Source organism: Amphiprion ocellaris, chromosome 2 (genome assembly GCF_022539595.1).
Source record: "Amphiprion ocellaris isolate individual 3 ecotype Okinawa chromosome 2, ASM2253959v1, whole genome shotgun sequence".
NCBI lineage: Eukaryota > Metazoa > Chordata > Actinopteri > Pomacentridae > Amphiprion > Amphiprion ocellaris.
In genome coordinates, this window is record NC_072767.1 from 36,605,028 (window position 1) to 36,627,100 (window position 22,073).

Sequence of the window (22,073 nt, forward strand, 5' to 3'; positions counted from 1 at the left end):
CACAGAAGACATTTTTGTCTACTTCTAGCCACGGTAAAGTTGTGTCCATAGAGGTGCAGGTCTTCATATTTCAGTGAAAAATGAGCCCACGGTAAGTAAAAATGTGACAAGGGCAAAAAAGAAAGTGCTTAGTGTTCAAACGGTTAAATACCTACGTTGCCCTAAGGATGAAAATGAGTCAACTTGTGACGGTTTTGCATGTCATTCCAGGTAGTAGGTGCACTGGGTGCAAAACTGGATTTTCTAAGCTTAGTAAAAACAACCAATATCTGCGACTTCAATTGAGTGCGTTTGGTAAAGGTAAACATCTGCATTGAAAGACACCAATAAAGTAATGTAAGTGGGTAAAAAACAGTGAGGGTCTTATAAATAAATTCCTTACAAAGAGTGGAGGCCATCCAACCCCAGCATGCAGCTCAAAATCAGCAGTTAGAATTGTCGTCGGCAATACATCCCAATGCAGTGTGTTAAACAGTACTCAAGGGCTTTAAAGTGTCAGCTGAGACATGCATGTATAAAGTATCACTATAATCCAATACTGACAGAAAAGTTGCCTTAAGAAACATCTTTCTACAATCAGTGGAAAAAATTATTTAATTCTGTAAAAGAAAACAATTCTTTGTCCTTGTCACAAGTTTGGTCACATGAAATTTAACTGTCAGCTTGTTATCAAACCAAATTCCAAGATACTTGAACTGTGTGACTCTCTACATTGTGTCACTTGTAGCAGAGGTGACAGGATTATTTCAATCAAAGATTTTCATAGAGCTAAAGTATTCCTCCTTCAGTCATCCTAAAAATAGCCATGCAAACCAAGCTCAACTCTGCTAATATCAACTGCATCGTTGTGGCATATCTGCTGTCATTTGGTCTTTTAAAAAGTAGCTGCATAAGCATGTGTGTGGATGTACATACTGGTTGCTGAACCAAGCAGGTTTTTAGAAGCCTTGTCCTCTGATGGTTGGTAGCCAGGAGGATAGTCTAAAGAGAAACACAGAGCAGGTTATATCTGGCTAAATGCATGCATCCACCTAAAAATTCACACATTTCAATGAAATCCCATTCAACTGAAAACAAACATAAGACACAGATTAAGGAAACTCCACAGCAAAAGGTCAGTGGATGTTAATAGTTGACTCTGACCCAAGGTATTTGGTAACTAATTCAGAGAGCAAGAATGTAAGCTGACTCATTCCTCTGAGTCCTTTGTGTTGTAACGATTTGAAACGCATGGATTGTTTTGTGGGTGAGGCAGTTCAGTTATACTCCTATTAACAGATGCACTCTGTTCTTAGCTAAATAAAAAATGACAGTCAAAAAAAAGATACGCAGCACATCAGTATTCTTACCATAGTCTTCATCCAAGTACTCTAGTCTCTCTGAAGGGTACTGGGAATCTGCTATCTCATCATACTCCTCTACCATGCTGGTGCCAAACACCCTACACAAAACACACACAAATACTGTGTTATACAAGCAAACAGACCTACAGAAAAGGTTATAGGTTGAAATTACCACACAGCAGAGGCAGTGGAGTCTTTTGTTGAAGTAATGCAGTTTTATGAAACATACTGCTCAAATCATGCACCAAAAATTCAACTAAATTATACTCATTGCATATTCTAAGGGGTGTGCCTAATTGTAAAAATTCTATCCAAGGTAAACAGACTCAAACATATATAGAATTTCATGGTTTAGTTGCAGTATTTGCGGTGGACAATCTGTAGTAAATGTGTGCTGACCTCCTTGTAAAACACAACTGCAGGGTTTTACAGCCCCTTTAACCCCAACAGCAGAAAACGTCCCTCATGACCCAGAGTATAAATAGAACTCTGTGCCTCAAAAAGCAGGAAGAACACTTGTGTTGTGTGTTCCACTACATGCGGACGGAACAATATAAGGCAAAAAAAAAAAAAATGAAATTCAACTTTCTCATTCAGTGCATTTAATTGGATGACTGGCTATGGATTCACATAGAACAGATCCAGACACATTAGTTATGTTACCACTTTTGGTATTTTCAGAAGGCAAACACTGCAAACAACCACTGTGTAGAATGACTGTGTTAACAATGACTTGAGTGTCCTGGTCCTGGTTTTGACCGGGTTTTTAAAATATCCCATTTACATGTTTGTAAACATCATATCCCGATTTCAGAAACCCTTATTGACACTATCCAACCAGTCACAGCAGTGCATCTTCATCCACAGTTCTCTTGTCCTATGTGGTGACAGCCTGACACCAGTTAGCATTGAGGTCAACATTTAAAAGTGCTAAATTAACACCCACAATCACATTCACTGAAGTTTGTGCTTACAGATATGGGAAAGTGAAATTTAATGGCTGGTTTGTTTTGTAAACATAACAGACACCTCCTCAAACTGCCCGCAGTAGTCAGTGACAAGGACATCAGTGGTTATCATGTATACATATGAATAACCAGATTTCTCTGTTCTCCATGTTAACGCCATATGCTGAATATAATCAAAGCAGGAATAAGCATCACAGTGACCAACAAAAAAAAGCAGACATTCCTTGTGCAATCTAATAGTAACTGGCTTTTAAGGATGCTGCACAGCTCCTGGCTACAGTGTACTGTAAACTAAGACATTGGAGTGACTATTCTGGATGATAAAAGAGTATTTTCACCAGCGTAAAATTACAGTGAAGTGATTTTCTGAAATCATGACTGAAATGCAGCAACGTGTAGTACAGAAGAACGAAAGAAGCAATAGCTTTAAGCTTCTTCTTACTATTCCAAGGCAAGCAGAGGAACTTAAGGTAAGTAGCTGTCCCTCTTCAAAAAAATTTCACTAAATAAATGAAAGTATTTGCATGCATGTGTGTGTCTCAGTTTTTTGTATATCTCCAGAAGCATGCATCCGATCCACTTCAAACTTGGTGGACGTAGTGCTGAGGACCAAAGGAAGTACAGAGCTGAAAATGTTTGTATAAGTGTGTGGCCATTTATGGGGTGTTTTTGGTGTCCTAAATTAGATTAAGTTCCTCCTATTCCTCTGTAATGTCATGCAAGGCAAAAATTTACATTTCTGTCTGGGATCTTACCTGATTAGACTGAGGGGACAGAAGTGTTCTGATCCAAAGTGAGAGAGGAGTTCAACCTGAAGGAAAAAAGGATCAACTGTTAAACTGAAAGTATCACCTGCAGATTAACAACAATGTCAATCCCCCAAATGTATATAATATGTGCCCAAGTCATAAACCCATAATCCACCAAATAAACATTAGAATTGTCAAGCTTTCACAGTATGGCTTGCGTGCATGTTCTACAAGTTTCACATGCATTTAATGATGATTCTCTGCTGAAGCTCACCCATTACAGTGTACCACCATTATAAGAGTGTGTTTTTAAAGCTCATTGTAACCTCCGTCAGTTGGAGGAGAAGAGTGCTAACCTTTATGTACTTGATGAACATCTGATGCGAGAGGAAGACAAGAGAGGGACAGAAGGAGAGAGAAATAAAACAAGAAAAAGAAATCAGTAAAGATGAATTCAAGCTACAAGCAAGTCAAGAATCTGCGTACAGTTCAGCGTTTCTTTTTCTTTTTTTACAAGACAAACACACTGCTGAAATATACTCAGTCGTGGTCTAACATTCCACAGGCAAAACACTAGAGAGATGTTTCTAATAAGCAACTAGAAAGATGCACAAGCAAGACTGAGGAATAGACAAACAGACTTAGAAGTTCAGAAAAGACACAAAACATGAGACATGAACAGTTTTAGGATGCTTAGATTCAAAACAGATGCAACCTTCAACATCAATAAAAAAAAAATCTGATTATATAATAAAAACACAATTGCTTCTGAATAGAGCACATGAATCACAGGAAGCGCCCACACACACACAACACCCACACTCATCACATAAACGGGATAATTGTCTGAGCATGAAACTGTTTAATAAGTCTTCACAGGGAATATTTAGCGAGCAGAGCTGAGTGTTAAAATGGAAGAGGAGTGACAGCTCAGAATAGGACATCCACACATATTCCAATGAATACAGAGAAGTTTTCTATTATGAATATCAATGTTCCTGTTTTGTGCAAAAATTCATGAACGGCTTGACAAAAACTGAAAATCAAGAAGATTAGATGCCCAACGCATGATTTAGACAGTGAGGGTGGAGCTCACGCTTAAAAAAGGTAGGCAAAAGAGAAATTATGTCTATTTAGGAGGAACTTGCACTGTTCATTCATGCTGCAGTTTCAGCTGAAAGCAGACGAATATAGATGAAATTGTAGATGGAGAGATGCAGGCAGCAGTGACTAAACTCTGCAGTCCGAGTGGGTGATGGGAAAGATTTCTAAGAGATACAAAAAACGGTTGTAAGCTTGGTAAACTGCACTGTAAAATAAAAGCCCCACTGAAGCCACAGAAAACTATTTTAAGGTTGCTTGTTTGTTCAGTTCTCTTGCTCATACCTGTACACTACTGATCCTGCATTCAGTTATAAAAATCAAATGTTTAAGAATCTAAAATTTAAATTAATCGTAGCAGGAACAGCTGTAAGCGACTTGGGCCGAAGGCAAACAACTGTAATCCTTAAATGTCACACACTGTGTGATTTAATATTCTGTAACTACAACACACTTGACCAAATCAATCGTGACACTCAAGTCTTAAATATAACCAGTGTAACGTGTCTTCAGCTCTTACAAGTGAAACTTTGTCACACCCTCACAGTCACCATTGTTCATCCATTTAAAGGAGGGTTTACAGTCAGCCCTGATGGCATGGCTTAATTACCATGAAGTCATAAGAGGGTCCCCAGAGCCTTAAATACAGCCTTAACTTGTATATATGAATGGCTGTGTGTGTAAATGCTGCTGACAATGAAGTTACTGTTCATCCTTTATCCCCTTGTGATATAACGCTAGCAAGAAAAGAAAGGATAACAGGAGTACCTTGACATATTTAGCGTAAAGCTGTTCATCCAGTGGAAAACTCTGGACTATCCGCTCATCACGGGCATGGAAAGTACCCAACTTTACCCACTTGTTGGTGGGATACCTGCAAACAGAGCAAAGCAAAAAGTAAGATGTGTGTGGCTGAGGGTCATGAATTACTTCAAACATGTTCTCACAGGGTGTTTCTAAATGTCACTGTTTTCTTTATGACTGAAGGTCTGTCGTTCCAGGCCAAAGGGTGGAATTTATTAATGAGTCAAGAATCAGGATGATGGTAGAAATAAATCCTAAATCGTTTTTGTTCAGGAGAACAAAAGCGACAGCGGCTCTGACTGCACTAAAGCTAGAGGTGATAATACAGGAGGAAGAAGGCGATTTTAAGTAGAGCTGGTCTTGTGGACAGGAATGGTATGAAATTACATGGTGCTGTTTGAGGATGTGAATGTGCACCAGCAAGTGATGGTCTCAAGAATGAAAATGTAGCACTGCAGCAATCTGTTCATGTGCGACTAAACATTTTCTGGCTGCACCGGTTCGCCTGACATTTATCTGTGTTTCTTTGAGTGGATCTCCAAGGTAGACACTGAAACATCTTATTTAACTGGTTTCAAACTAACTACTTTTTAGTCACAGACCTGTCTGAGATCCTTTAATATTGGATACAATTGTTTGTGTAACGGTAAAAAATACTAAGAAACTAACAAAAAAGGTAAACCATTAAATGTATTATTGCAATTAAAGTGAAATGTTGGTATAGAGTCTCTGAAACAACCTTTTTCATTAGAAATCTTCATCCCACCAAAAAAGCAACTATCAACCATAAAGTAATTTACATAGTGACATTTATATCATCACATAAGGAGTGAAATATGAAAACGCAAAGCACTTTTTAAAGCTTTTACTTCAGTGATGCATTAACCCTTTGTTCTCATATACTCAGTCACTACTTGTTAATCATTTGCAGGAGATAATGAATTGAAAACAACATTATGGAAATTTGGACTGAAGAGCTTTGTGTGTGTCCACTATATAGCCTGTGAGAACATGCTGATTTCAGTGTTGTTTGAGCATATGTCAGCTTATGAGGGACTTCTGACAGTATACCTGTCACTGATGGAGACTAGAAAGTCTTTAGGTGTTGATGAGAAGAGCTCAAAGTTGGCAATGTCCAGCTGCTTGACTTGAATGGGCTCACAGAGCTCTATCACAAACCTGCAGGGAAGTAAAAACTAAGTATTATTAAAAGATAAACTCACATGAATGTTGCATCACCTTCAATCAGGGTCTGTTACTGACAAATTTCATATTGGCACCCACCAGATTTTGTTGCTGCACGGATTTAGCATGTATAGGTCCATATTCTCCATGAGAATAGCTGAAGTGCTCTGAAAAAAAGATGGAGAATGTTCAATTAGCATCTACCACCACCATCAACATCACATTTTTGATTTATTCTGTTTACCTACGGGGTTTTTTGGGGCTATGAATGGGGTTCTCATTAAGTTTGGTCCCCATACAATAAAAGGCAACATGTTTGTTATCATATTTGAGAGAAACATATCTATTTTCCTGTTATTTCTGACTGTTTGATCAGCAAAAATGTGTACTATACTGGAGCAACTGAAGAAGCAATTAACTAAACTTTGACTCACAATTCATCTTCCTTTTGTGCTGTCAAAACTCCTTTTGGGATGGCATCAAAAATTCCTCTATGCAGGAAAAACCTGGATATAATATTTACCAGGCAAATGCAGTCAACTTTGTTTCATGTGTGACTAATCATCTGCCCTTGGTTCAGCTCGAACGCTCAGCTTAAATGTAAAAAAAGATTTTCCAGCAGGTTTCATCCATCTGCTGATACAACATGACAGCATGATGTCTGTATACTTGTGTATTTGTGTGCAGGCAACAGAGGGACAGCGGTGATGTGTGTTTAACCTTGGCCTCAGTGTTGGCAGAGAGTATCTTGGCACCACACTCCACAGAAGCGTAGTTATTCTTGAAGTTTTTCTGGACCTTTTTCACTGGATGAGGGGTGCCGGTGGTTGAGGTATGGAGAGACTGACCTGCACAGAGGGAGCGATACATTAGGCTGATGTGACACCATGGAAAAAATAAAGAGCACTGCCTGAGAGGAACACGTAGAGAGGTTACGCAACACACACAAAAACCACACGCTCCGCTGACCACTGCACATGGCATGCACAGCTAGAGAAGGAGAGAGATGAAGAGAGCGACAGACAGGAATAGAACGTAAGGAAGGAAGTTACAGAGAATAGACAGTGAGACAATGTGCAAAAAGTTGTAGCAAGAAAAACAGAAGAAACAAGATGAGATGTGGATTAAAGCTGACATGAGGCCTCTTTTGTCTACAGAGGCAGTGCTGCAAACTGTGCCTGTGTCATGAAGTAATATTAACATCATCAAGCTATTTTTGCATTATCCAGCTTTGTTAGACCAAAAGCCTTGAAGCATCCGAGCTTGAAGCAAAATCTAATGGGATGCTGCACTTCGTTGTCAATGTGATGTCTTCCCTTCCAGTTATGTTCATGTATCTAAATGTGTGTTTTAATAATGTATGCACTTACTTTTCTCCTTCTCCACCTCCAAGACTTGCTTCTTCCACTCGTCAAAAGTGGGGATCTCTTTTTCATGGGGTACTGAGGGATCATTGACAATGTTGGGATCTGCAGTCTGAAACAAACGGGTCCAGAATTTAACATCTGAACTACAATCACCTTTTGAATATGCTTCCATTTTTACAAGGAGGGGCACAGAGGGTATTGATTCTCAAACTGCTGTAGTGAATTATCAGTGAGCATCAGTGACTCACCGTGTGAATTACATGCTATTACTAATAACACACAAGCTTAGCGTGGGGTAAAACAACTAAGAGACTTCCCTCCGCAGCTGATGGCAGTCAGTTAGCCCCTGGCCACTACAGCATTCAAATGCACTGAGCTGTGAGTAATATTTTGATGGATTATATAAGCGTCCTTTTGGACTTTACAAGAGAGTCTAATCCTAAAAATCCACAGACTCAGACAGCCTCTTATGTAAACATCCAAACAGTCCACCAAGAGTCAGTGAAAGCAACATACAGATTAGTCATCAGATCTTAGTTCCAAAGAGGCAAAACAATGCAGAAATACACTATGAACACAATGCCCCTGAAAATAAGTAGCTTCCCCCGGATACACTCGTCTTTCATTATCCTTCAATCATGAAAAAGCAACTGAAAGCAAGTTGACTCAGCATTTGCAATTTGAAACATTCAAAGGCTGACCAGGACAGATGTGCACACTGAATATTTATAACCATCATGGCAATCTAGTCAGCAGGTGGAAGGAGGTGTTGTCTGTGTGGACAGATGGATTGTCCAGCTGATCCACAGCATCTTCCTGCCACCAATTATGTTTTATTCCTACTGAAGTGTTGGTCTTCAACAGCTGTCCTAAATGTCTTTTTGGTTTTTTTTTTGCAGGATCACGTTTCAGCTAATTATGTCACCTGAACCACGCATGTTGAATGTGCCCCGTTCAAAGTGGTTTTCCACCACCTGTCTGACAGTCAAATTTTCCATCATGATATGAACAGCTTTGTAATGCGTCTGCTGATGCAGTGACTCCTGTAAACCCTCCTGCATTTATTTTGTCTTCCATATTATGTTCCAACTTTTAAAAGCTATATTTACATTTCTTCCATTTTTGCTTAAAGGTTGGTGTCACTTAAAAATCCTTTTCCTTATTAAATTTAAAATGCACTGATACATATGATAGACATGTGGGAACCACAAGTTGCCAACCTGCTGGTCTTGATGGCGGTGGGAGGTGTTGCCCTCCCGGTCCAAATTAGATAGGCCATCCTCGAACTCCTGCCGCCGCTGTTGCTGCTGTTGTTGTTGTTGTTCCTGGTCCACCAGGCCTGGAGTGGGCCGAACATCTGGTTCAGGACCAGAACTGTGCTTCTGGTCTGACCGCTGGTCCTCTATGACGGCCTCATCCGCACTGGATCACAGACATGGGGCCATTGAGGTGGACAGGGAAGAGAAGGAAGCGGAGGAGGGGGAGGAATAACGATAAAGAAGAGAAAAGAAAACAAATAAGTGCATAGTAATGTTGCACACATAATGCAAAAAACAAGTAAAATATTCATTATTTGAGAGTTTCATTAGTCCTTGGTTGGAGCAGGCAAAACAAGGGAAAAGAAGATAAAAAAAATTTTAAAAAAGCAGAAGTAAGTGGAGAGCAAGGCCAGCGGTCGACGGTTGCGCACAGCAGAGAGGTGTAGCTTGTACCTTGATTACTTGACTCTGTGCTTTGATTGGCTTCTGGTGGTTTGAAACTCACCTGGAGAGAGGACTGCCAAAAGGGGAGTTTTCACAGGTTGCCAGTTTGGGGGGAATGACCCCGCACTGTGAATCAGAGTGCTCAGCATAGACAAAGCTGTCTACTGGGAGTTCATCTCCTGCACTGGCAACCCACACTGCACTGAGGGGAAAGAAAGGACATGGCGTTTACCACATCTCCTTACACTGGGGAGGGCAGAGACAGGAGGATGGGGAGGGAGAGAGGAGGGGATGGGAACAAGGAAGTGGAGATAAACGGCACAGAGCAGGAGAAAGAAGGCAAGAGAAAGGGAGAGTAGAGAGACAGAAAGAAATAGATGGACAAAAGGGATGGAGAGGCTGCTCGCTGCTGAGACAGTTGATTTGCTCGTCCTGAAATGCTGAAATGTTCTTGTGCTGAATACAAAATATGCCGTTGGATGGACGCATCTTTCTTGAAGCTTCATTCCAGTGGATATCTAAACTAATCTTGGTCAAGTTGCATGTCCATACAGGTGATTCTTCAGTGTTCTTGTAGTTCCATTATAAAAAAATCATTAAAAAATGTGCATGAGCAGTCCCATATAAGTTGACTTTGCTGGCCACCAGTTCCATGAAAAATGACTGAAATATCCAGGAATCATCTCTCCTTTGAACTTTTTTTTCACAGTTTGTGATGAGTCATTTTTTTTTGTTGAAGTAAAAAAACAAGATAATTGAAATAAAATAGACAACTGAGGGAAACAAAAGTTAACCAACAGAAATATCAAATAAAATATGTACTGGAAGCGTTTATTACCAATGCTACACCTAAATTGTACTGAAATTGGCTTCAACCATTATAAGAGGAGTATGCAGTGTATTTTCTTAGAGTTCAGTTCAGTTCTCCAATGTGACTTCTCTATGGTTATAGCCAACTTCTACTGCCAGAGACCAGGTCTCTGGAATGATGAAATAAAACTGAGCTTACCCTGTGTGGGTGGCGGCAGCACTCTGTGAGGTAGGTGAGTTTTCAGCTTCATCTGGGGATGTGGCTGGGTTTGAGTCCAGGCTGGGATTTGCAGCATGGGCGTCACTGGAGGTCTCTGCTAGGGTTGGGGCATCTGTGGACACTTGGCCCTGTGCTGGAACTGGTTCTGGAGTCGAGGGGACTGGAGCATCCTGCTCATGGTCCTTGGTGTGAGTCTGCAGGTCCAAGTCAGTCTGGGGGTCTGTGGTAGGTTCTGGCTCAGGAACAACAGGTACAGTATCTGACTCTGGGTCTGACTTTCTCTCTTCCACCTCAGGTTCCTGTGGATTCACAGTCTGGTGACAGAAAACAAAGAAATGCTCATATATGCGTGTCATTTTCTGATGTAGCTCAAATGCTTTCTAAAGCCTCTCTAACTGAGTGAAATGATACCAGTTTGTGCATTTTATCAGCATTATTACCATATTTAGACCTGGCTAATAGTTCCTTGTTTCCTTTTTTTCCCCAAATCCAGTTTGTGTGCATTTCATGATTTATCAGGATAAATACTTGAAATCCTTCCTTTATAACTGTGCAGTGTTGTATCCAGAAAAAAATAGCAAGATGAAATGCTCCACCTTCTGAGACTTTCTCTATTAGTTTGACTGTCATTTCAGTTCTGATCCTTCTCACAGCAACATATTTTAGTTCTTTTGTATACTGCAATTTATATTTTACAATATTGCTGAGTCATAGTCTGGAAGTCCATCAGTAACGGACAGTTGTTTGTTGTTACCTGTTCGTGGTGTATGTTCTGTTGTGCTAGCTTTTCTAGCGCTGCTCTTTCCGTCTCTAATCCCATGTCATATGATGTATGTGCCGTCCATTCTTCCACCACCTAGGGGGAGGAAAAAAATATCACGTTATCACAGTGCTGAATAGGAACTTTAAGCAACAACAAAACAACTACAGTTTTAGAAATATCACCAAATGACAATATAAAACCATTCAAATTCTTTGCAAGGCATTATTACTTCTGTTTAGGTTAAAGATGCATTTACGACGTACAAATGCCAGATAGAAAGGTCGTTGCATCTCAGGATGTGAAAAAGACCTTTGTCAGTGGACAAAGACCATGTTATAAGGCCAGTGACAGACTGCCAGGCCTGCTGAACTGCCCTGGCATGCCTGTTTGATGCTGGACCTCAAACAATGATTCCCCTTCTTCTGTGCTCACAAATGCATACCAAAACACACTCACTTCCACAAATTATCATTCATTCTAATGCTCATTTGCACACACACACACACAACTTTGAGGACCCATTCATAAGAACTGAGGGTATCATATATTTACCCCAAACCCAGCTCTGAGCCAGTGCCAGCCCACTTCAGGCCAGCTTTTCTTACAAGACCATTTTATGGTTCATCATAAAATGAATGGAATGACCTCCATAGACTTAAGATGGATTAGTCTACAACAAGACTGCACCACTAAAGTTACAGGAAAGACTGGAAAGCTGAGAATTACGAAAGCTTTTAGACCCCGAACTCTAACCCCACAGGGCAGGTCCTAACCTATATCACCACAACCTCTAGTGCTCATTCATAGAGAAGTTGGCAACGTATAACTCGGCTGCTTTTGAAGTAACTATGGCCCTGCAAGTGGCTCCAATCTTCCTGTATTCAACATTGTTTTTCACTCTTTCTGAGGCTTTAAATTATCTCAAATGAATCAAGAAATCTCTGTATCCATCTATGTGTTCTTCTTATATCTCAACTACCATACATTCAATCCGCTTCAAACTTAGTGGGTGTATTGTTGGCACCAAGGAGGAAATGCCAAGTATGAAGGTGTTGGGATGAATGGAGGCTGCTTGGAGGGGTTTTAAGAAAACCGCTGTCTGCCTAAGACTCTAACCCAAATTAATAGGCAACATCACAAAAGGCAACTGTACATAATATCTACTTCAAACTTGATGGGCGTATTGCTGGGGACCCAAGCAGGTGCAGTGTTGAGTTTAAAGTAGATTGATAGAATGGTGTTTTGAGGGATTAAACTGCCAACCTTTGGTTAGCTTGGTCCTGCTAGTGCAAGTGACGTAAATTTTGCCATCTACCTAGGTCTGTGAGAGTCCATGTGCACCTCTCTATTGGTGTCCATATGCTGCTCAAAATTTGTGTCACAACTTTACAAGGGCAGTAGTGCATATGTACAGAACAAGCAGGCCTACAGTGCAAGTACTAAGAAGAAACCTCCCAGCAGACTCCAAGCTAAACTAGAAATTAGTATAATAACAACAACTATGCATCCACTGTGTCTTTGGCTGTCAGACAACAACTGATGTGTTGTTTTTGTCTCAAATAAGTCCTTCCAAGGTATGATTTAGAAGTGCTTACATAATACCCTCGGCCCTCCCACCATCCAGCCTGGCCTCCATAATCCAGGACCTTCCTGACCATTCCCTTCCAGTTCTCTCCCTCCTAGTTTTCACCAGGGGTTAGTAGGTCACTCAAGCGCATGACCTAACTCCCACCACTACTCTTTCTGCGTTCTGCTAACTCATACATTTCACCCTGAGCAGTGAGTCTAATAATACTGCTCACCATACAACAGCTGTGCCAGCAATGTTAGCCACAGTGAATATTTTACTTGCATTTGAAGTTGGCGTTGACAAGGATTGCAAAATCAATCAAAGAGAAGTATACTAAAGCTGTTCATTAAAAACTACACTTGATGAGGCCAATTAAAGTCACAAAACTTCAACACACCTTGTTTTGCATGGAGTCCTGCTCCTGCTCGTGGCTGTCAGGGTCTTTGTCCAGGGCAGACCGACCTGGGCCAGACAAGCTCTGCTCTGAACAATACACATGTTGACTGGGGTACCTGAAACACAAACAGTTGAATATTTGTTAGTAAATGCGAAATTGTCATCATCACAGAAAAAGTTACCATAGATGTAGCTTCAAAAAGTAAAATCCAAACCCTGCATCTACTCGGAAACTTTGTGTTACCCAGGCCACAATTTGTTGTAAGCAACGAGTGCCTTTCAATTCAAACAAAGGTTAGGCTGTACTACAACACATTCTCCACAGTGAGAGCACTTGGTTTCCTCTGGGGAGGGCCCATGACACTAGCTCTTTGGATACAGGCAATGAAAGCACTGAGTGGAGGAGGGCAAAGAAGGCCGTAAGTGCATGAGCGAAAGCAGAAAGGCAAAGAGAGAGCTGGAACCAAAGGGAAGAGTGTAAATTAATTCTACAAATAGAGGCAGAAACCAAGCGAAAGGCAGAAACTGAACAGCCTAGTGTGACTAACCAGCAAAAACAAAATTTTACTCATTATGCGTGCTTCGACAAGTTGCTTAAGGCAAACTGCATTCTCTGATTCACCTTCTCGACCCCCTCCTCCATTTGCTCTCTCCCTAGCTCCACTTTGCTTGTAAAAAGGTTTAGCAGGGCTCGAGATATTGCTGAAATTCTGTTAGCGGCCTCCAAGTCAAGGTGCTCAAGGCCAACTGGGCCTCAAGCACAGATTAACCCACATTATCTCTTCCACACAACCGAGAGACTGCAAGAACTGCTGCTTTTCTGTGCATGTTAACAATGAGTTAAGTGTACTGTCCTCGGAAGAAATGAACTCTTATCATATGAATGTCAGAGCTCATCAGCAGCATAGATTGAATTTTTTTTACAAAAGGAGCGCAAAAGGAGATGGAAAGGTTACGAAATAATAAAATCCAGAGCTAATAGCTTGCAGGGAAGGCAAGAGATTAATGAAAATACAGAAAAAACAAGATGGGAACACAGGAATGAGAGGGTCAGCTCTCTTTCTTAGTTGGGTTCTTTATCAGTGGAATCAAAATAAAGTGAAGAATTAAGCAAGAGGTTTTCTAGACATTGCAACTGCTTCCCTGTACACTGGAGTCCTTCTCCAGTAGCTGATTTAACTCCAAAAAACACATTTCACTGCATCAGAGTTACATATTTAGACATTTTTCCCTCTCAAAATAATCAATTTCTGACTTAAAATGGCAGAGATGCAAGTCTACATTGTTATGTCTCCAAGAATGTGTAGATCTATGGCGTCCCTGCCTCTCTCTTCAAAACTGGTTGCAGCTCGAGGACACCAGCACACTTAGGACTCTGTTTAAAGACTGTAAAACTACTCTATACTACACAATGGCAAGCTGGAATAGTGGAGTAATTCAATTATACATGTTAAAATTGGAAACCAATTCTAAAGAAGAAAACTATGTGAAAAGTTGACAAGACTGGTTTCTTAGATTTATTTTTATGGAAGTTAACGAGGTAAAAAGATTTTTGCTGTCTTTAATTTCTTTGTACTAATGTGGAGCTATTAGTCCAACTTGTTAGACACGGACTGTGTTCAATTGAAAGGTGCCAGAACCAAACAAAGACCTCTTTTTACACTGGCCATCAGCCTGGCAAACAAAATTGGCCGCTAAATCAGTGCTAATGTAGATCAGATTTACATTGCACATTAGATTAAACAAAAAGACTTGCATATATTATGGAAGTACAACTGCAAAGCTCAAACTTAGAGCATCATGACAACACCTTACATCAGCTGCTGTCACACATGGTGACACACAAAGACACAGCTTGGCAGGAAAGCACCATGCGAGCCTCAAACTGGAGCTGTTCCCCTTCAGAGCTCAAATATCAATGTCAGGAGAGAGGGAGGCACATGGACACTCATGTTAGCACCCTGTCAGCCTGGCTGTCAGTAGGAGGGAGATGAGCAGCGAGCTCACATACTTCAGAGCACAGAAACAGTCATCTGTGCAAGTCAGTGTCCTGACATTTAGAGAGCTTCTCCATCTTGACTCTTCATTAATATTTGAAGTGATGGAATGACAAGATAAAAGATGACAAGAACATCTGGCTAAGTGGGAGGATCTTTTGAAAGCTCTGAAGCGAACACAGACAGATTGATGAACAGACGATGACTCAAGATAAGGTGTTAATTATAACACTGAAGCTACTTCTTCTACTGAGTTTGAAATGCCATTTATCTAATTTATCGTAAAGTTTTCATCCAAGAGTTACGGTTTTCTGCTAAATACGATGTGTTGTCTGGCTGTGTTGCAGTAAAAAATTACTCAAGCAGTGTGGAGAAATTAATATATCAGTGTATCCTATGAAGGATTTATCCCTGTTGGAGTGTTATGTCTAGGACAAAGCTCTTGCTCCACAATTCTGAAGGACATCTCACTATGATACCAAGACATAACATTTACGGCAGTCATTTTGGACTCCTGCTGACAATGAAATATGTGCATGTCCCTATAAGCGTTAACGCCTCATAATATACGCATTCCCCGAAAGGGTTTGTAGGAGTCACAAAACCAGTAAAGGAAACCTAAGAGTCACACAATGTACAGATACTTAGGAGTAAACATGAACCACAGGCTAATGTAGGCTCCTGGCTATACTTAGATCCATAGGTTTGAACTATGTTGTGTGGCGTTTCAAATGTCTGCTGTGTCCACGTCCGCTCAAACATGCAGGGATGTAAAAGGAGGAAGCGTTATGCATGTTTCACTAAGGATGTCATAAGGATTATGTAAGAGACTGCAACATAAAACACCTGTAGTTACAATGATGATTAATAGATTTTTCTTAGTATTTTCCTTAAATAAATTTAAAACTTGTATTTCTCAATTGATGTCAATAGTCACAACAAATGAATTATTGATTTACTGACTCATCACCAGCTGACTAAACAAGAGAAAAAAAACATTAAATTACATTAAGTCAGATCAACTTTTTGCCCTCAACAGGCAAAATCGTGTAGCTGCCTATACTACCAGGCAGAGAAGCCATTTGCACCAACATCAAACATCAGCCTAAACATCATTACATGAAAACATTGCCACAGCATCAAATGCATCTCTCAGCTTCCTCTCAATTGCTGAATCAGCCACTACTATCAACCCTATGCAAATTATTTGTAACTTGCCTGTACATGTAAAGTGCATCCAACCAGAGATAGGTACAAAGTCACAAGATAGAAGATACCAGAAGTTTGAACCCAGAGTGCTGCACAGACAGCTGCAGGAAACAAATAATCAATACATTAAAAAGGAGGTTAAGGGGATGTATGCGGTAAAGACATAATTAATTTACGCTTCTATATATGTTTCATACTGAATTGGAGCTCAAAAAATAGTGTACTCCAAACCACTCAATAAAAAGCGGTGGAAGCAGGACAGTGAAAATAATGGGGGGGGGGGGGGAATACACTTTTTTGTCTTTTTTGTAAACATTATTCAATAATTGAGCTTTACTTTTTCCTCAGAACAGCCGACATGCTAGTATAGACACTCCAAGCTGCAAGGCGTTTTCAGTGTTACAAGTGTCCCTGGATCTCCTGACTGTTTGTATGATCTGTTTACTCAAAGTCTTTAGAATGTTACTGCTGGCATCTTTACACAGGATGCTGCAAAATCGTGGAATTGTTTTACAAATTTTCTACAAGTCCGACATCATCTGAATACTTCAGTGCTGAATGTTTAGTGGTGATAAGGTTTTTTATATTAAGATCTCTTAGTTCCTGCTTGCCTTCTGAAACAACCCACGGCTGTTTCACTATCCAGTTTCACAGTGTAGTTTCAAATAAGGACATGAGAAGTTTTAACAGTCACTAAAATATGCAAATCATTTATAAAATTCTCAAAACTCTTAAAATGTGTATCTACAGTTGCTTTTGTAAATATGTGCCCTCAATTACTTAATAAAAGATCTGTTCATGTGGCTAAATTTGACTTTTTGTTTCCAAGTAAAGGGAGCACTTGTATGGCTGATAAGCAGATTACATACCACAGCACAGGTTTAAGTGACCATGTCACAAAGTAAACCATCCTGTGTAAACTTCCGCAATGACAGATGCAAATGTGACTGACTTCGATAATGTGACTCACTGAACCAATATTGAACTGGAGCTTGCCAAGTCACACAGCCCTACAGACAGATAATAAAAATATAAACAAAAAGACTACATTTTTATGGAGCAATTCAAGTCCACAAATGCACTGTACTTACAGAGAAACACATAAACACAAGCCAAACTGTGAAGCAAGTGAGATGCTCTCTTTGGCCCACTCCGCATCATGCTCCATGCATGAATGGAAAGACCTGAGTGTTGACATTCTTTCCAAAGGTGAAAAAAAGGAAAGCTGGTGAACAGAGGAAAAAAAATCTAAAAACGGAGCTGAACTGACAGGATCTGCTTTGCAGGTCTGTTGTGACCTACTTTTTCATTCAAATACTTACGCTACAGTGGGAGGTGGAATGTATGACCCACAAATGGGGAGAAATACATGGAATAGTAAAACAATAAATGGTATTAGAGAACTATGCACATTACATTCTTGCAGTGGTTCAAGCGAATGAAGAAGGAGAAGCAAGCGAGACTAATGAGTCAGCAGCTTGCAAATATCCTCTTCCTCATTCTGTCTATATCCTTGTTTCCTGTCCCACTTCAAAAGCACCTAGGGATTTGCAGGAAGTGTTTCCGTCTTTTGCATTTTCCTCTGAAGACTACAAATGGCTCAGCTATTTCACAGTATTCCTATAAGTGCTTCAGATTATCATCTTTGGAAAGATGTGCACAGAGACACTGGCTACATGATCTATCACACTGTCTGCATGGGTTCCGAGCAGCCAAATCCCCTGATATTTCCTGTTGGCTTTAGTACCATTCAGAATCAGGGGACATGGCACAGCTCTACCAAAACAACAGTACTGTACTAACTGACTGCGTTGACACAGAGGAGCCAAAATTGCAGAGACAACAGGAGGATTGATTAATCTGCCAACAGCAAAGTCAAATATTATCACCAGCCACATGGCATGCAAAGTGCGCTCTGATCTTTTCCCAGGCAGGATGTTTTCCTGATGACCAAAAGCTTTCGCTCTCTGTAGCTTTGGGTGCTGTTATTTCTCTGAATCATCTTTTACTGATTTGACAGCCTCACCCAAACGACCACAAGAATCCCAAAAGATTTGCCTTTCTGCCCAACTCATCTTGTTCATGGCTGTACACTGCAGCACGTGTAACATATAACCCAACCCAGAGCAGATTAGTGGTAGCCGTTTAGTCTCCTGGCCTAAATCTCAGCCCAGCATGTTCCTCGTCATTACGTAAACTCTCTCTCTCTCTCTCTCACACACACACACACACACACACACACACACACACACACACACACACACACACACACACACACACACACACACACACACACACACACACACACACACACACACACACACACACACACACACACACACACACACACACACACACACACACACACACACACAGCAACTGGCCAACAGTACATGGTGTACACTAAGTCCCTACCATCACTAATTGTCTTAAACTAGTTCTGCTGACGTCTGGATGGGTCATCAGAATATGACATCACATGATGTCACACATTTGTCTTTGATGTTGTTGCAACAGGGGCAACTTAACCTCCACTCACAGGCAGCCAAATTCCTGCCACCCCCAAAAATGGCCACTACTCATGCAAATGACTTCAAACTTTGGATCCTCAGTAGGGCTAAACATCCATTATCTATACACTGCTTTATCCTGTAGAGGGTCAAGGAGGGGCTGAAGCCTGTCCCAGCTGACTCGGGTAGAAGGGTAAGGTACATCCTGGACAGATAGTAGTTTGAAATAATGCAATTAACAAATCACAAAAGCTGCTGTAGGATATATTCAGTTGCGCTGTTAAATAATAAGACTAATGTTGTAAATCAATTTACCTTAATTCAAGCAGATTAAGAGTTTTGTATTTTTAATGTACGTTTTAATGTGGTTCAACCAACATGCCATTCTTACTTGCAACACACCTGACCCATGGACTGTTGGGTCAGTGGTCTAATAGATACTGTCCTCCTCGTGAAACATCACACTTTTGCTGGTGTGTTATGTGGCAATGTAATATGCAGTGGATAGTGACCAACTGACATGAAGTTTGACTTTTTTTAAAAATTGTATCGCAAATCAAATTGCTTTTGCTACATGTGTCAGAAAAAATGCTAATAGATACTAGATATTATTAGAAATTTTCCCCAAATTGTTTTGCCATACTCATGGGAAATTTGAACTAGAATAGTTGTAGAGATATGCAAAGAAGATGAAAAAACACAAATGCATAAACTGTCGCCACAAAACACTGACAGAAAGCATGTTTAAAAAAAAAAAGGGTGAGATAATGTCACATATTGTTAAGTAACTGGGTGTATATTATTATGGTCTTGGTTATGACTTTAACAGCAGGGTGAATACTACATCTGTCTGTCCTCTGTCCTAAGGGAAAGGGGCGTCTTGTGATGCTTTTCACTTTAGTTCAGATTACTCTGGATGTATAACATGAGGTGCTGGGAGTGGACTTAACAGTGCAAAAACAAGGCACTGAGTTAGCTTCCTGTTAAAACTGGATTGGCAGCTCACCCAAGTCTAACCACATGCTTGTAGAGAACAAAAACCCTATAAAAATCCTCAAAAAATCCAGCTGTTGTCGCCCAGAAGGATTTACTTCCCTCTGAGAATTCATACTTTAATCAGCCAGAGAATCCATATTCAAATGAGACACACTGTGCTTCACATCTACACAGCTGATAGGGAGACAGAAAGGCAAATGGAGCGAGAAAGAGCTGAGGAGAGAATCCAGGATCCACGTGGGCAGAGGTGGATTGTGGGGCAGGGAGATGTGTCAGAGCTCGCCAGGAAAAGTAGGCCAGCGCATCTGCCAGGCAGAGAAAAACATGCCGTCACTGTTTGGAGGAGAAGGGAGGGCAGAGCCTGAAAGCTCAGCCTTAGGAGACTGACCGCTTGTGCGTGCGCTCTAATTTTCCTCCACATCGATGCATGAAATAATGTAGACCAGCAGTTTGTTCTAAAGCCTGCTGATCCCCCATAATCCTCTCCACTGTTGCATCCTCATGGCAGCCAGGACACAGTGGCTGAACTGGTAAATAGCTCTTTTGCCAACAAAGACACAGTCCTGAACCAGAGCCTACCTGCAACCACATTACTGCTACAAAATAAAGAGAGATCACACCGTAGTGCAATGGCCTCTCTTCAAAGGTTATGTGTGCAGGGCAGAATTGACTTTAATATGATTTTATATTTTAAAAGCCTAGCGTGGACTTGCCCTGGGTTACACCACTAAACTCCTCATCCTTCAGTACTCCTCCAGTTGGCTTCAAAATGCTCTTCATTGTACACACATACACTTAAAATCCAAAGGCGATCAAGCATTTTCTGTCCTAAAAAAACATCTAAAGACTCATCTCTGTTCTTTAGCCAGCTCTTCAGACAGATTCAGAATGTGGTCATTCATGGACTGACCACATTCTGAATCTGTCTTTTATTTCTTATTTTGTACTTGTTTTCATTTTGGTTGTGTTTTTACCATTTTATTCTGACATTCTTGGCTTTAAAGTCATTCATTTAATGACATCCACGCTAGTGACAGGTAGATTGGTTTCCTCAAATCCCTTGTGTGGGATGTTTACAGACATCGAGACAGTTGCCTCCCACTTCTACATAATACATTTGTCTTGGATGAGGTTGATTAGTAATGAGAACTCGAACCACAGGTAGGCAAAGACCTGATGAAAAGAAACCAAAAGTTGCCCGTTTTACTTATTTACTTCTTCTCTTTTTTCACTTGATTTTAGCAGTGAGCTGCACAAATCAATTAGGATTTCCCAGCAACTGGAAAATGGCAGAACAAACATGAGTGCACAACCTAGAAGGAGTAGAAATGTTAGCAATCTTTGATTTATAACGATAATTGGCATGACTAAAAGATGCAGAGGAGATTCAAACTCCTTTTTCACTCATTCCGCTCATGTCCAAGGGGTAATTGCTGTGAAAATACTACTGCAACATCTCATGTCCTACTTTCAACACAGACACACAGTCAGTTGATGATGGATTGTTTGTAACCTGGCAAGACAGGTTCATCACTGTGTGTTTGTCTAAAATGTATGGAGGAAAAGTGTGTTGACAATTTGCCATGAAACTGGAATTCTAAACAAGTTCTGTCAACGCCTCTGTAGCTCCTATCAGAATTATTTTCCTTGGAAGCTCTTATCAGAGAGTGACATCACTTGACATTGTTTATTTGCTATTTGATGACACTGCCAAGAAAAAAAGGCCAATCTAGACCAAATTAATTTTGTCATCTGCTGGTCTGTGTTGCCTGCACAGACCCCGCTGTGGATGTCTGAGTGCAGGCCAAAATTTGTGCCTGTGTAGCCACTCTGCTACACTGATGCACAAGCTGGGCAGTAGGGTGCATGTGTGGAATACATAGACGCAAATCTACAGCACGTGTACGGAGCAGAGTCCTCAAAGCTGACTAAGTGGACTAAAAAGCTACAGAACACCAACATCTATGCAACACTGGGGTCTGCAATGTGTGTGTCAACAAAAGAGTATAATCAGGGCCTTAGACTCTAGGCAGCTAATGGCCTGCTGATGACCCAAAAGGTGCCCAAACCGGCTACTGTACATAAATAGACTTCAAACTGGACACTGCACTTCTTCAGTTCCCCAGCAATAATCCCACCAAGTCTGAATAGGACAGAATGTACGGTTTCTGAGACGGGTAAAGGACATACATACACACACATGCATACGCACAGACAGATTCCTTCATTTACTAGAGGGATTTTGTCAAATCTATCATCAGTGCCATAGTTAAAGAGAAGCCTTACTGTAATCAGGTTAAAAGAAGTAGGATCTACCGAGAAATCTCAAAGATTGTTTCGCTTTTGATTGTATGCATCATTAAGCTAAATTTGAATTTTTCA

At 40.6% G+C, this 22,073-nt stretch overlaps 1 protein-coding gene across 8 annotated transcripts in view; it reads right to left on the minus strand.

The window, feature by feature from the left end:
* Positions 1-22,073, minus strand: part of suco (SUN domain containing ossification factor) — a 45,413-nt gene that overhangs the window by 13,118 nt on the left and 10,222 nt on the right. For 5 of the 8 annotated variants that reach the window (XM_035954468.2, XM_035954467.2, XM_023283849.3 and 2 more), the window contains exons 2-15: positions 12,981-13,095; positions 11,005-11,106; positions 10,230-10,564; positions 9,282-9,422; positions 8,738-8,939; positions 7,521-7,626; positions 6,871-6,998; positions 6,250-6,317; positions 6,037-6,144; positions 4,930-5,035; positions 3,417-3,437; positions 3,067-3,122; positions 1,350-1,441; positions 916-981 (exon numbers count right to left, since the gene is read on the minus strand). In XM_035954468.2, coding sequence (XP_035810361.2) covers positions 916-981; positions 1,350-1,441; positions 3,067-3,122; positions 3,417-3,437; positions 4,930-5,035; positions 6,037-6,144; positions 6,250-6,317; positions 6,871-6,998; positions 7,521-7,626; positions 8,738-8,939; positions 9,282-9,422; positions 10,230-10,564; positions 11,005-11,106; positions 12,981-13,095 — 1,646 coding nt within the window. The remainder of the gene's footprint in view (positions 1-915; positions 982-1,349; positions 1,442-3,066; positions 3,123-3,416; positions 3,438-4,929; positions 5,036-6,036; positions 6,145-6,249; positions 6,318-6,870; positions 6,999-7,520; positions 7,627-8,737; positions 8,940-9,281; positions 9,423-10,229; positions 10,565-11,004; positions 11,107-12,980; positions 13,096-22,073) is intronic. The other 3 variants (XM_023283852.3, XM_023283850.3, XM_023283851.3) reach the window with 2 other exon arrangements.